Source organism: Mytilus californianus, unplaced genomic scaffold, assembly GCF_021869535.1.
Source record: "Mytilus californianus isolate M0D057914Y unplaced genomic scaffold, xbMytCali1.0.p SCAF_8, whole genome shotgun sequence".
Taxonomy (NCBI): Eukaryota; Metazoa; Mollusca; class Bivalvia; order Mytilida; family Mytilidae; genus Mytilus; species Mytilus californianus.
The window spans coordinates 15,412,428-15,428,043 of record NW_026262734.1 but is presented as its reverse complement, the minus strand read 5'-3'; the positions used below and the strand labels follow the sequence as shown (position 1 = coordinate 15,428,043).

At 32.1% G+C, this 15,616-nt stretch overlaps 1 protein-coding gene across 1 annotated transcript in view; it reads left to right on the top strand.

The window, feature by feature from the left end:
- The window catches only part of LOC127711901 (DNA excision repair protein ERCC-6-like), a 67,747-nt gene that overhangs the window by 29,739 nt on the left and 22,392 nt on the right, over window positions 1-15,616 (top strand). The window contains exons 21-23 of the mRNA XM_052218056.1: window positions 897-1,010; window positions 1,901-1,949; window positions 2,611-2,800. Coding sequence (XP_052074016.1) covers window positions 897-1,010; window positions 1,901-1,949; window positions 2,611-2,800 — 353 coding nt within the window. The remainder of the gene's footprint in view (window positions 1-896; window positions 1,011-1,900; window positions 1,950-2,610; window positions 2,801-15,616) is intronic.

The following is a 15,616-nucleotide window of genomic DNA, read 5'->3' as shown; positions in this document are numbered from 1 at the left end:
GTTTGAAATTTCACAACACTCATTGTACAAGGAAAATTTTTTATGAAACTACTTTACTTATTAAAAAGTCCAATTGAAAAAAGTTTTGTAAATCTTGTAGGGACACATGGTGTTGACATAACATGGACAGTAACACATGTGTAATCTTTATTCATTGTAGGGACACATGGTGTTGAGATAACATGGGACACACTAACACATTTGTAATTTTTGTTCAATGTAGGGACACATGGTGTTGAGATTGGAGGGGACAGTAACACATGTGTAATCTTTATTTATTGTAGGGACATATGGTGTTGAGATTGGATGGGACAGTAACACATGTGTAATCTTTATTCATTGTAGGGACACATGGTGTTGAGATAACATGGGACACACTAACACATTTGTAATTTTTGTTCAATGTAGGGACACATGGTGTTGAGATTGGAGGGGACAGAAACACATGTGTAATCTTTGTTTATTGTAGAGACACATGGTGTTGAGATTGGACGGGACAGTAACACATGTGTAATCTTTATTCATTGTAGGGACACATGGTGTTGAGATTGGATGGGACAGTAACACATGTGTAATCTTTATTTATTGTAGGGACACATGGTGTTTAGATTGAATGGGACAGTAACACATGTGTAATCTTTGTTCATTGTAGGGACACATGGTGTTGAGATTGGATGGGACAGTTACACATGTGTAATCTTTATTCATTGTAGGGACACATGGTGTTGAGATTGGATGGGACAGTAACACATGTGTAATCTTTATTCATTGTAGGGACACATGGTGTTGAGATTGGATGGGACAGTAACACATGTGTAATCTTTATTTATTGTAGGGACACATGGTGTTGAGATTGGATGGGACAGTAACACATGTGTAATCTTTATTTATTGTAGGGACACATGGTGTTGAGATTAGATGGGACAGTAACACATTTGTCTGAGAGAGATCAAAGAATGCAGAAGTTTCAGACAGATGAAAGATACTCTGTATTTCTATTGACAACACAAGTAAGATTTAGTGGACTCTGTATTTCTATTGACAACACAAGTAAGATTTAGTGAACTCTGTATTTCTATTGACAACACAAGTAAGATTTAGTGAACTCTGTATTTCTATTGACAACACAAGTAAGATTTAGTGAACTCTGTATTTCTATTGACAACACAAGTAAGATTTAGTGGACTCTGTATTTCTATGGACAACACAAGTAAGATTTAGTGAACTCTGTATTTCTATTGACAACACAAGTAAGATTTAGTGGACTCTGTATTTCTATTGACAGCACAAGTAAGATTTAGTGGACTCTGTTTTTCTATTGACAACACAAGTAAGATTTAGTGAACTCTGTATTTCTATTGACAACACAAGTAAGATTTAGTGAACTCTGTATTTCTATTGACAACACAAGTAAGATTTAGTGGACTCTGTATTTCTATTGACAACACTAGTAAGATTTAGTGAACTCTGTATTTCTATTGACAACACAAGTAAGATGTAGTGGACTCTGTATTTCTATTGACAACACAAGTAAGATTTAGTGGACTCTGTATTTCTATTGACAACACAAGTAAGATTTAGTGGTTACGGTTGCTTCAAACTTAGAAAACAAAGTTGTCAGATCTTTTACCAGAAAGTGTTATATTCATCTAATTCCATTGTAACCACTTTTATAGAGTACACTATATATATAAAAAAATGTTGAAAATGCAATTGGGTTCTGATTCAATCATTTAAAACCACATTTTTATTCTGATAAGGCAAATTTCATAAGAGTTGGGTCTTTAATCACATTAGATTTTTTGCCATCGTTTCACTATGTACCAGGATTAATATTTTTTCTAACTGACAAATTTCAGTTTGCAAGAATTACCATATGAATTTAAAAACTTTTTTCTAGGTTGGAGGTGTTGGATTGACTCTAACGGCAGCAGACAGGGTGGTTATTTGTGAGTAAATAGTACATTTTGGTGTTTTAATGTTTCTGAAGTTCATAAATTGTCTCCCTTTTATTCAAAATAGATACACATTCTGTTGAGAAAAGAAATACAAGACAGCACTATGACTAAATTAATAATTAGAATTGGGGGAAAAATAGATGGTTACTTTGTGTTCTATCAATACTGTAACCACCAATTTATATATATTTTTTTTTATATAAATTTTAGATATAAAATAGGGAAGTGTGGTAGGATTGCCAATGAGACAATAGGATGCAGATGTTAGTCAATAATGAACAAAACCGTATGGCAAGACATGACAAAATGTTAAACAATTCAAATGAGAAAACGAAAGGCCTGATTCATGTACAAAACAGTTAACAAATAAGACCAACACCAACCAATGACATCCATTATATTACAGTGTCCTGATTTGGGACAGGCATATACAGAATGTGGCAAGGTTTAACATGTTTGCGGGCGCCCAACCCTCCCCTAACCTGGGAATATTTTGAAAAGGTATTGACTCATCACATTGATACAAAACACATAAACAAATTACAAAATCACTAAATCCACAAAGTACTAATCTGAGAGTCATCAAAGTTACTGAAAACTAGTGTAAAGTCAATAAAAGCTAATAAAAAATTTAAAAGTCCATTATTTTTAGATGATCCAAGTTGGAACCCTGCGACAGATAACCAAGCTGTAGACCGAGCCTTTAGGATAGGACAGGAGAAGAATGTTGTCATCTACAGGTTGATTACTTGTGGAACTGTTGAGGAAAAGATCTATAGAAGGCAGATATTCAAAGATTCTATCACAAGACAGACAACAGGAAACAGTACAAACCCCTACAGGTATTAAAAACCCCTACTGCCCTACTGATATATTAAATACCAATACTGGTATTAAATTCATTTTGGTACAGCTTTTCATAGAGAAAGCTGTTATAAGGGGCATTAATAGCTTGTTTTATAGTAAGGGTTGTTTGCTCCTTGTTGAGGGCCATACACAAGGTTGGAAAAAAAGCGGTCAATACTAGTATTGACCATGCCGGCAGTAAATACCAGGAAATACTGGCAAATACTGGTTGTTTGAAATTTAGAGTGGGCATTACTATAAAAACCACTCTCTACCTGGTCAATTACTGTTAGTAATGAAATAATGCAAGTGTTAAAGTCATTTTAAATGTACTCATTTTTGTTTTAATTGTAAATTCTTAATAAACAGTGGTTTACATTAATGCATTAGTACAAAATATTAAAGAAAAAGATAAAAATGAAGTCTTGGTGCTTTTGCACTGACCATTGCATTGCAATCATTACATTTGCACTGGTTTTGCTGTTGTCTTCTAACATAGTAAAGAAGTTCAAGGGTCTTTATGTTTCTTTTTCATTTATGTTTGAAACCATAAATTACAGAAGCCATAAGAGTAAAGGTCCTTCAAACTTTCCATTTCCTGCATGAAGAAGATTTTTGTCTCACAACCCAACCTTGGCCATACAGTAACCTATAGTTGTTATTCTTTGGTCTCTGGTGTGTAGTTGTCTTATAGGAAATTATACCCCATCAGTTTGTTTTAAAGTAAGGGTTGTTTGCTCATTGTTGAGGGCCATACAGTAACCTATAGTTGTTAACGTATTATCCTTTGGTCTCTGGTGGGTAGTTGTCTTATAGGAAATTATACCCCATCAGTTTGTTTTAAAGTAAGGGTTGTTTGCTCATTGTTGAGGGCCATACAGTAACCTATAGTTGTTAACGTATTATCCTTTGGTCTCTGGTGGGTAGTTGTCTTATAGGAAATTATACCCCATCATTTAAAGTAAGGGTTGTTTGCTCATTGTTGAGGGCCATACAGTAACCTATAGTTGTTAACGTCCTCATCCTTTGGTCTCTGGTGGGTAGATGTCTGATAGGAAATTATACCCCATCAGTTTGTTTTAAAGTAAGGGTTGTTTGCTCATTGTTGAGGGCCATACAGTAACCTATAGTTGTTAACGTATTATCCTTTGGTCTCTGGTGGGTAGTTGTCTTATAGGAAATTATACCCCATCAGTTTGTTTTAAAGTAAGGGTTGTTTGCTCATTGTTGAGGGCCATACAGTAACCTATAGTTGTTAACATCCTCATCCTTTGGTCTCTGGTGGATAGTTGTCTTATAGGAAATTATACCCCATTAGTTTGTTTTAAAGAAAGGGTTGTTTGCTCATTGTTGAGGGCCATACAGTAACCTATAATTGTAAACGTCCTCATCCTTTGGTCTCTGGTGGATAGTTGTCTTATAGGAAATTATACCCCCATCAGTTTGTTTTAAAGTAAGGGTTGTTTGCTCATTGTTGAGGGCCATACAGAACCCTATAGTTGTTAACGTATTATCCTTTGGTCTCTGGTGGGTAGTTGTCTTATAGGAAATTATACCCCATCAGTTTGTTTTAAAGTAAGGGTTGTTTGCTCATTGTTCAGGGCCATACAGTAACCTATAGTTGTTAACGTATTATCCTTTGGTCTCTGGTGGGTAGTTGTCTTATAGGAAATTATACCCCATCAGTTTGTTTTAAAGTAAGGGTTGTTTGCTCATTGTTGAGGGCCATACAGTAACCTATAATTGTTAACGTCCTCATCCTTTGGTTTCTGGTGGATAGTTGTCTTATAGGAAATTATACCCCATCAGTTTGTTTTAAAGTTAGGGTTGTTTGCTCATTGTTGAGGGCCATACAGTAACCTATAGTTGTTAACGTCCTCATCCTTTGGTCTCTGGTGGGTAGATGTCTGATAGGAAATTATACCCCATCAGTTTGTTTTAAAGTAAGGGTTGTTTGCTCATTGTTGAGGGCCATACAGTAACCTATAGTTGTTAACGTCCTCATCCTTTGGTCTCTGGTGGATAGTTGTCTTATAGGAAATCATACCCCATCAGTTTGTTTTAAAGTAAGGGTTGTTTGCTCATTGTTGAGGGCCATACAGTAACCTATAGTTGTTAATGTCCTTATCATTTTGTCACTTGTATATAGTTGTCTTATAGGAAATTATACCCCATCAGTTTTTTTACTGATAGAAGAGAGTCTTGGATTAAAATATTTTGACATGATAAATTTGTAAACCTTCTTAGATTGTAACTAAACTTGGACAGAAGCTATTCTTCAAATTAGAAATAACATCTGAAGAAAGAAGTTTGATCTTTATTTAATTTTTTTTTCTTTCTTATAAATGGACTTACTTAAATTTTTTAGAAGCTCTTGAAAGCATGAAAGTTACCCTGTAAAATTTACCTTATAAAAGTGGCTATGACATGGTCAAAAGATTCAGACTTTTCAGAACACTTTTGTTTTTATTTTAAAAATGAAGTCTTTGCTCTGACAGTAATTTCATTTAGCAAATCTAAATATATGTAAATTGTATCAAGTAACATCAAACCTAGAAACTATAATCTGTCAAATATTTAACAGCAATATCAAACATTGTAACACAACAGACCATATTTCTGTCACAGTTAACGGCTGTAAGGATGTTATGTTGTTTTCACAGAATCTTCAGTGCCTAACAATATTGTATACATACCTTTTTTGTCGAGCCTCCCAAATTTATTTTGCGAAAGCGACCCTAGATTCCGTCGTCAGCAATGTCAACATTTAGGTTCAGTCTGTGGTTAAAGTTTTTTAAGACATAAATAACTTTGTCAAACCTACAAAAAAATTCGGACAGAAGCTTGTTTATGACCAAAATACAGTATCAAGAGCAAAATTTTGAAATATCAAATTTCTTTTTTCCATATTTTACTGATAAATGGACTTTTTTTTTGTCAAGTCTGCGACTTTTGTTACAGAAAGCTCGACATAGGGATAGTGATCTGGCGGCTGCGGTGGCCTTAACTAACTACTTAAATATTTTAGAAGTTGGAAGACCTGGATGCTTCATTCTTTGTATATAGATGCATTATGTTATGAAGTTTCCGTCTGTCATATGATCTCATTTTCATGGTTCAGTGACTACTTGAAAAAAAAGTTAATATTTTTTGTAATGTTAAATTCTCTGTAGTTATGAGTAAAGGATAACTATATTTAGTATGTGCATACCTTGCAAGGTCCTCATGTCTGTCAGACAGTTTTCATCTGACTTCAACCTCATTTCATGGTCAAGTTTTCGTGGTCCAGTCCATAAATCAGAGACTATAAGCCATAGATCTACTATATTTGGTGTATGGAATGATTGTAAGGTGTATAGGTCTGTCTGACAGGTATCACCTGACCTTGACCTCATATAAATGGTTCATTGGTCAATGTTAAGTTTTCATGGTTAAGTTTATTTCTTAGATACTATAAGCAAAAGGTCAACTATATTCAATGCATAGATTGATTGTAAGGTGTACATAAAATTGAGAATGGAAATGGGGAATGTGTCAAAGAGACAACAACCCGACCATAGAACAGACAACAGCAGAAGGTCACCAACAGGTCTTCAATGCAGCGAGAAATTCCCGCACCCGGAGGCGTCCTTCAGCTGGCCCCTAAACAAATATATATACTAGTTCAGTGATAATGAACGCCATACTAAACTCCAAATTGTACACAAGAAACTAAAATTAAAAATAATACAAGACTAACAAAGGCTAGAGGCTCCTGACTTAGGACAGGCGCAAAAATGTCTGGCATGGTTCATTTTACCTTGACCTCGTTTTCATGTTTCATTTGGTCAATGTTAAGTTTTCCTGGTTAAGTTTGATTCTTAGAAACTATAAGCAATAGTTCAGCTATATTAGGTGTATGGAATGATTGTACATGTATTTCCAGTTTAGTTTATCTAACCTTGACCTCATTTTCTTGGATCATTTTAAGTTTATGTGATACTCGTAGTAAAGCTTTATATTTAGGAATAACATAAATTCAATGGTCAGTAAAGCAGGCGAGACATTTCATCGTGTGCACTCTTATTATAGTTATTTTGAGGCCCTGTCCCTTGGACATGGTCCAGTGACTTTGAATTAATTAGCAATTTTCAATGTTAAGTTTTCTGCTTAAGTTAGTCTGATAGGATCTACTGGTGAAAGATCATTGATATGTTGTATGAAGTCGCATGACTATCAGTACATATCAGTTTGATGACTATTTTGAGGCCCTGACTCCTAGGACATGGTCCTGTGACTTTGAATTAATTAACAATTTTCAATATAAAGTTTTCTGCTTAAGTAAGATTGATAGGATCTACTGGTGATAGATCAACAATATTTTGTATGAAGTCGCATTACTATCAGTTCATATCAGTTTGACAACTATTTTGAGGCCCTGCCACCTAGGACATGGTCCAGTGACTTTGAATTAATTAGCAATTTTCAATGTTAAGTATTCTGCTTTATTTAGTTTGATAGGATCTACTTGTGATAGATCAATGATATTTTATAAGAAGTTGCATTACTATCAGTTCATATCAGTTTGATGACTATTTCAAGGCCCTGCCCCCTTTGTCTTGGTCCAGTGACTTTGAATTAATTAGCAATGTTCAATGTTAAGTTTTTCTGCTTAAGTTATATTGATAGGAACTATTTATAATACACAACAATATTTTCTATAAAGTTATATTACTTTCTGTACATCTCAGTTTGTCGACCATTTCCAGTCCCTGCCCATTAGATCAAGGTCCAGTGACTGAATTAATAAGCAATGTTTATGTCCATCAGATTGTCTTTTTCTGAGTTTTATGTCGATAGACGATACATATCTCTGTGTCAACAGTTTATTCAGTCATCAATAACATTGTCAAACCTACATGGATTTTTAGAAAATGACGCAGTCAATTTTCTTTTACCATTGACCAGACTTCCAACCCGCATTCCGAACTCGGTTCCGTATTTTACATACTTATTACTTAATGTACTATACAGAATTTCATTCTTTAATTTCTTAACCTGTCATACCTGCCAACTTTCACAATTCAGGCATGAAATATTGATCCCTTGTCACGATTGCAAGATTCTGATCGTGCAAAAACCTATAAAACACGATTTTGTTAAATTCTACACAAAAATAATGATTGTTCCCAAATTTGAACTTTCCTCAAACTTTTCTAGCCTGGAATCCTGGCCAACTGCTTGACAGTAGAGCCAGGCGGAATACAACAACATGGTTCTGTCTATTGGATGTTAGAATGATGCATCTTGGGATAGCGTCATTTCTTGACACATGTCGGGAAATATTTATATTGCCACAAATTTATTGAAAACTATTTTTATTTTCATATGAAATGCAAATTTCGAAAACTTTAACAAATATAATCCAAGCGTTTGTTGATTAACATCGTGAATCAACAGTTAATTAACAATCTGATCAATATATAATTCCTTGATTATAAAATACGCACATGCGCAGTAATTCAGTCCTGTTCAGCGCTGATATTTGGTCACGTGGATTGTATTACGCCTGGCCCTATCGACGAAGTATTAGATTGGGTCAGGATGCCAGGCTACAAACTTTTCCCAAAGGAGACAACCGTGATCAGCCAATCAAAATCGTTGTTTCTCCTGATCTTTGGGTATTGTGAACTGCAAATGTGCTAAATTTTGAACTTGTTTGGAACTTAGAAATGTAGAAATTGTGATCATGGCAGACCAATGTTCAATTACAAGAAAGTTCTTACACAGCTTAAGAAGTAAATCATGACTGATTGACAAAGTTCAAAGATACAGTTCAACCATAAACATAATAAACAGTAGCCAATGGACAATACACTTAAATGGTAACAGAGCATACATGTTGTCATTCTTGAAATTAAATTACCAAATCAATTAAAGGACAATGTTCTATCTTTCATTTTTCACAAGGAATCAGATACATTTCCTTCTTTGTGCATATTTTTATATTTGAAAAGTCAACAATCACTTTAATATTCCTGTGGCCAATAATCTGATAATCAACCTTTAATAAATAAAAAAAGACTTCTTAAAACAAAGATTTCTATCATATTCATCTTGGAAAATGATCAAATATGTTAACCTATTTTCAACATATCTTCAATAACATTTCAGTACTTATGGAAAGAGTTATTCCCTTTCTTCCTTTGATATTAAAGGATATACCAATTTTAATTGCAAAATTGTAGTATGATGGATGTTAATAAAAGTTATAAATAAAATTCCAATATTGTCATTGAAAACTTTCTTTAAATATGTGTCAATAATCATGAAGTTGCAAAGGATATATAACTATTTTATAAGTCGAACAACTAAAAGTGAGAAAAAAAATGCACCCACTGTGCTGCATTTTGGGACGGGTGGTAATGAAATCCAATTATTAACGTTATCTAAGCATTTAAAGTTTGATAATAAAAATGTCACTTATTTGCATTTCTGTTAATGCACATGCAAATGTAAAAAAAAATGCAGGTCTTTGTCTATTTAATATAAAGTATGACAAACATAGTAGTTGTAAATAAATGTAACTGCATCAAATCGCAAACACAACACTTAAGGTGATATGGAATCAATCTAATATCGTGCGCTTACCACAGCGCTATAAAAAAATCCTGGGGAGAATACTGGATTGAATTGCTTTCAGAGTTATGTAATACACCTTGCCTAAGAAATATATCCTAACTAGGTTCTTATAAAAATTGAGGCGATAATGATATAAAATTACCATATTTACATTAGAGAGCAACCATCTAACTTCCAGGGGGGTTATGGGTTTTTCTTTAAAAATATATTTTGATCCTCAATTTGATGAAAAAAATATTCTGGTCAAGCAGATGACAAAAAAAAATTATTCTGAATGCTAATTCCCTTTATACATTATAGTGTCAAATTTTGAGAAAAATAATCTAATTGATCGTGTCGAAAAACTAAATAAATAATTTTCTGACTAAGAAAAAAAACCATAACCCCCTTCCCCTTTTGAAGTCTGAAAGTGATAACTGCCAACAGCCACATTATTTGGACTCTGGTGGATAGTAATCAGACTGTTATCTCATTGGCAATCACACCCCATCTCCTTATTTTATTATGGGTTAATTATTTGAAATAAATGACTATGGTACTAGACAGTACAACAATACTATTGTCTAAATCTACAGAAATTGATCATCTTTAGGTAACAGAAATAACAATGTGATTATGTCAATAGGTCACCTGTAACTTATCTCTTGAACAAGGACTATGTGGGGTATAAGAGCTTGGTTACTACAGGCTCTTCATAATCATTTTGTTAAATAATTCTACAAAGAAGGGAAACAAATTCACATATTACTTTGAATATTGTAGATTGTTCAGGTAGTCTTATATCTTGACAAACAAATAAGAATGCTAAAGATTTTGAAAACAATTCATATCTATTCTATCAGTCACCCTACCTACCATGAACTGAAACGTCTCCTAAGATTCAGTAGGTAAATTATGTAAAAATCAAGACTTGCATCAAAAATATCCTAATATAAGAGACAATGGCGTCATTTTTCCTTAGAGCTTTCAGCTCTTTGATTATGAAATTTGGACAGAAGCTTGTTTATGACCAAAATACAGTATCCAGAGAATAGTTTTCCGTATGTAACTCATAAATGGACTTAGTTTATTTTACAGTTAACAAATAGATACAGTATGGAGTTAAAGTTTGTTACACATCAAATACTTTGTGAAACCTTCTTAGAATTTTATGAAATTTTGGCAGAAGCTTTTTTATGATTAAGAGATAATGTCTGAAGCAAACTTTTAAAAAAACATTTTTATTTTCAGTATTTTTCTGATAGATGGACTTAGTTTTTTACGGTTAACATTTACAGACAGTCTGGGATTCAATTATTTTGACATTTTAAGTTTATAAACTTTCATAGATAGTGAAACTTGGACAGAAGCTAATCTTCAAGACCAAGAAATAGTATCTAAAAAAAGTTTTTATTTTACTGATAAATGAACTCACTTTTAAAGTCAAAATTACACTTTTAAACTGACAGCAGCAATTGTAGGCAAGACACAGGGTTCCCTGGAACCCCTTACGAATTTTTAAAGTAAAAATCTAGAAAATTAGACAAAATAAGGAATATTAATGTAGCATGGGGGGTACATGTTTTTGACAGAAAAATAAATTTATAGGTCACTAATTTTTAAGGATCATACAGGGAAAAGGCATTATCATGGGACAAGAAAGAAAAGTTATTGAAATGATTTTTAAATAAAATATGAGAAAACAGCTCTTATAATAAACTTTTAGAAAATTAAAAAAGAAAAAATGGTGTCACCATTACTTTTTTTTTTATATAAAAAAATACAACTTTTACTGTACATTCCTTTTAATATGTAAAATGTCTGAGTTATCTCAACTTATGTGGCTTAGTTTAAAAAATTTGAAATCAATGAAAAATATATGCTGTGTTTGTAATAAAGTTGTTTCATCATATTCTTCATTCACATGAAAAGTTTTAAAAATGAATTGCATTCCTGCCTCAAAATTTTTATGTCCTTAAAATTCTAGCAGTGTTTTCCCTAAAGGATTTTTGCATAATTTCCATTGATATAGGCCCCATCCTTAAAATAAAAATAATCCCTATATACAAACCCCATCTTCGAATTCATGACCACCAGCCTTTTAGCCTTTTGACAATACTCGCCATAAGAAGAAACTAAGGATCGCAGTTATATTCGTTCTTTAGAACCAATCTGCATAAATTCTTGATTGATGTAAAGTCCAGTCTGTCCCCAGCATTTGTAAGTGCTAGTTGATATTAAACACCAGCACATTATAAATACTAGGAAAATAAGGACAACTCTTCTGAACACCGTCCTATTACAATGAGTGAGTTGTGTTGCTCTGCATAAATCCACCATAAGCTCATTGAAACAGAACACTGGCACATTAAATAACCAAAAGATTAAAGACATTTCCACAGAACACAAGCATGTCATAAATATGAGGAAGGAAATCAACATTTGAGAATTAAATGTTAGAACTATACCTCAGTGTAGGCATCATAATCTTCCAGAATTCTATGGTGTAAATGTTATAGATCTCTCTTCCCCAGCATCAACAAGTGCTAATTATTACATTGCACACCAGCACTGTATTGATACAGGTAAGAAAGATAACTCTTATTCGGGAAAGACAACTCACACAGGCAAGGTAGACATTTCACACTAGAATTGTAAACTCAATACTTGCATCTTAACTATAAGACAATTTTATTATGATAAGTTACAAATATTATTAAACAAAGTGTTCAAAAACAATGAAGATAATGGAATTTATTCAAGTACAAAATCAAAATCATAGAATAATCGAAATTGTCTTACCCTTGTTAAATCTACCTGTGTGTAAATGCTTAAATATATTTTTTTACTCTTTTTTGTTTTGATAAAATATTCTTTGAAAGATGTCTACTACTTTCTTTAACTTTCCAGAAAATGAATGCTAGGATTTTCCTAACATATAAGCATTAAAAAAAATTAACTAACAGGTATTGATTTGTCTCTTTCCAAGAAACCACTATCTAAATAGAATTCTTATTTTGCAGGTGTCAGAGTTAATCCTGGATTACAATGTGATAATCTCTTAGCAAAAGAAATGCCACTGTAATTTTATCTTAATTAGCTCCCTTTATATCTATATCCTGCTGTTGTATAAGTCTTATCTAAAGCTAATTGTGTTTCACAATCTTTTCTTAATTGCTAAAAAACCCTAATGGAATTTCTCAAGTTTTTTTTATTCTTTTCAAGGTATAAGAAGATCAATGGTGAGATAAAAGGGATCAAATAAAGTGGTTTTTTGGTATCAATGGGAGTTTGCCTCCAGGTGTTAATTCATACCTTTGTTACAAACCTAAGATCAAGGGAGACAACTTAACACATTTGTTTGAATTGATTACAAAGCAAACATGTCAGATATATTGTACAAACGACAATGTTTTTATCAAGAAAAATTATTCCCCAGGGCATTACAAGAAAGTAATTATTACATAAAAATAATCAATATTTTTATTCACATGATCTCTTTGAAGTGTTTTGATTAAATAAAAGATTAAATTCTTCAAATTTTTAAGTTTAAAAATTACTTTTATTGCATTATAATATTATTGTATATCTTCTTTTTACCATATTTGCTTTATTTTAAAATAAAAATCAATAATTTTAGCTGTAAATATTTCTGCTATCATGAAATTTTACTCAAAGACATGAATTTGAATTTTAGCATTTTTTTGTTTGTTTAAATCCCATAAATATTCCTTTGGATGTGCAGTTTGAATTAAACAATTTTCAGAGCTTTGCTGAGAATTATTGTCAATTTGAAAGATTTTTTTAATGTTTATTGCAATGGAAAGTTACAAAAATACTAAAAAAGCAATCAAATTGAGGCAATATTAGTTTTTCTCATTAAAAAAATTGAAACTTTATAATTATACAAACTCTATTGGTATTTTGTAAAAAAAAACCTGGTAAAAATGAACCTATCATTAAATGAAAAATCTGTAGATGTTAAGTGATACCCCTTAGTACCTGGCATCAAATTGGTGCAGAATGTTATATATCTCAGCACCGAACTTAATGTCAGGACCAATAGATATCTGTAGAATCTTACAGGTCACAGTAAGAAATATATAGAGAGAAAAATCACTAGAAAAATGGAGATAAAGGTGAAAAAAGAATAATATTGTTCAACTGATTCCTCAATAAGTCATGATAAAACAACTCCAAAAGAACAAAATCTAATTTAAGCTCTTTCATGTATAACAATTTTAGATGTTTGTTCACAAGAAACATAAGTAAAAATCCAAGATAGCAAAGCATAAGAAAAATTCAAGATAGCATAGTATAAAACAAATCTAAAATTGCAAAACATTAGAAAAATCCATAATAGCATAGTATTAGAAAAATCTATGATAGCATAGAATAAGAAAAAATCAAAGATACTAAAGCATAAGAAGAATCAAGATAGCATAACATAAGAAAAATCCATGATAGCATTAAAACTTTGGATTTATGTAAACATAACATGATTAAACTGAAACAAAAGCAACTTTTTGCATTGTCGAAACATGTAATTTTAACAAAAAAAAACTCTTGTGAATGAACTCCAGAAACAAATGTGTCCTGCTGTGTGATGATTATCTCAAACTGTCCATCCCTCTGGCATCATATTGGTGCAGGCAGTAATTAGACCCTTCACACAACATGATACCAGGGAGGGTACCAGCTGGATTTACTCTGCCATCTAGTCCAAAACAAAGGACTGACAAATGTTAAAAAAATGATAACAAATCATGCTTTAGATGTATATACATGTTTTCCCCAGCATCAGTAAGTGCTTGTTGTCATGGTTACACATGCACACAACTGTTACTAGGAAATTAATGTACTTTTTTTATATAAGTTGTTTCTTTTCATATTTATATTGCAAACAAAAAAATTACTAACTCACCAAACCTTGTAGCTGTTATCAACACAAGTGTCCATGTCTAAATGAGTGTGTAATACAGTGACCAATAACTGGCCATTTAGTGGACACTTGTTAATTGTAATAACAACTGTGACATATGTCAGTCTGGTTACATGTTAATTACTGAATAAACATTGTCATGCCAAACATTTTAATTGTCAAAAAATTCAATGCATTTAAAAAAAATTTAAAATGTTTTTTATTTTAATAAAAATTTCCACAATTTTAACAAATTATACTTTTTAAGTAAAAAAATTGTTTTCAATTTACATATTTTAGTAATAGTTTTTAAGATATGAGCTCACTGGATAGTCAGAGAAAATTTTCTGCATTTTCATGAAATAAAACATAATGGAAGTATATAAATTTTGTATTCCATTTAAGATTTGTAAAACCTTTGAATATATAACATTTTACTGTTACACAATTAGATGTTAGATTTAAAAAAATTTGAAATAAGACATACAAGAGAATGCTTAGATTATTTTAGAATAAATTTATAAATTAATAAATACTGTTTTGAATAATTTTGTAAAGTAAAAGAAATTTAGAAGAGTATACATGTATCTTTAAAGAATGACTAAAGTCCACTTACCTTTTGAGCTTCTATTCTGTTTGACTGTTTACCTTTCAACTGACCAATACATGTTTACCAACAAGTATGACCACTGGAACACCCTAGGGTGGGCTTTTTGTTATTACATAAATTTGCATGTCCAAACAACTGAGCCTCTTATCTTCTTATCTGAACAATACATCTAAATTGTTGTGGTCACCTCAGAACAAAGGGAAACAAATTAGTCACATAGCCCTGCAAGCCACATTCCTGCACACACATGCTAACATTGAAAAATATAAATTGATTGAATTAACTTACTTGTTGTGGCCAAATTAAGAAGAAAAACCTAATTAACTTACTATGTGGATAGAGAAGAAATTTATTACCCTAGAGCATGTGGATTTTTGTTGTTTACAAACAAACTAACTGGGTCACCATAAGGAGAAATTAAAAATTTCATGCTGGTTTTCAATGAATATAAGATTTCATTGCAAATTATTAATTCAGAAATAAAGTTTATATAATTGAAAATTGTCATTTGAGCCACTGGAAGCTGAAACCAGATGCAAAATTTGCATAATTTATTAGCATTTATTCTTTGTTATCCTTGTTGGATGTAAGCTCCACCCACATCCCTGGCCAGTTTGTCACATGTTTGCTATAATATCTTGTCATGTGACAATAAAGATGTCAGTATCAGTACATTGTCCA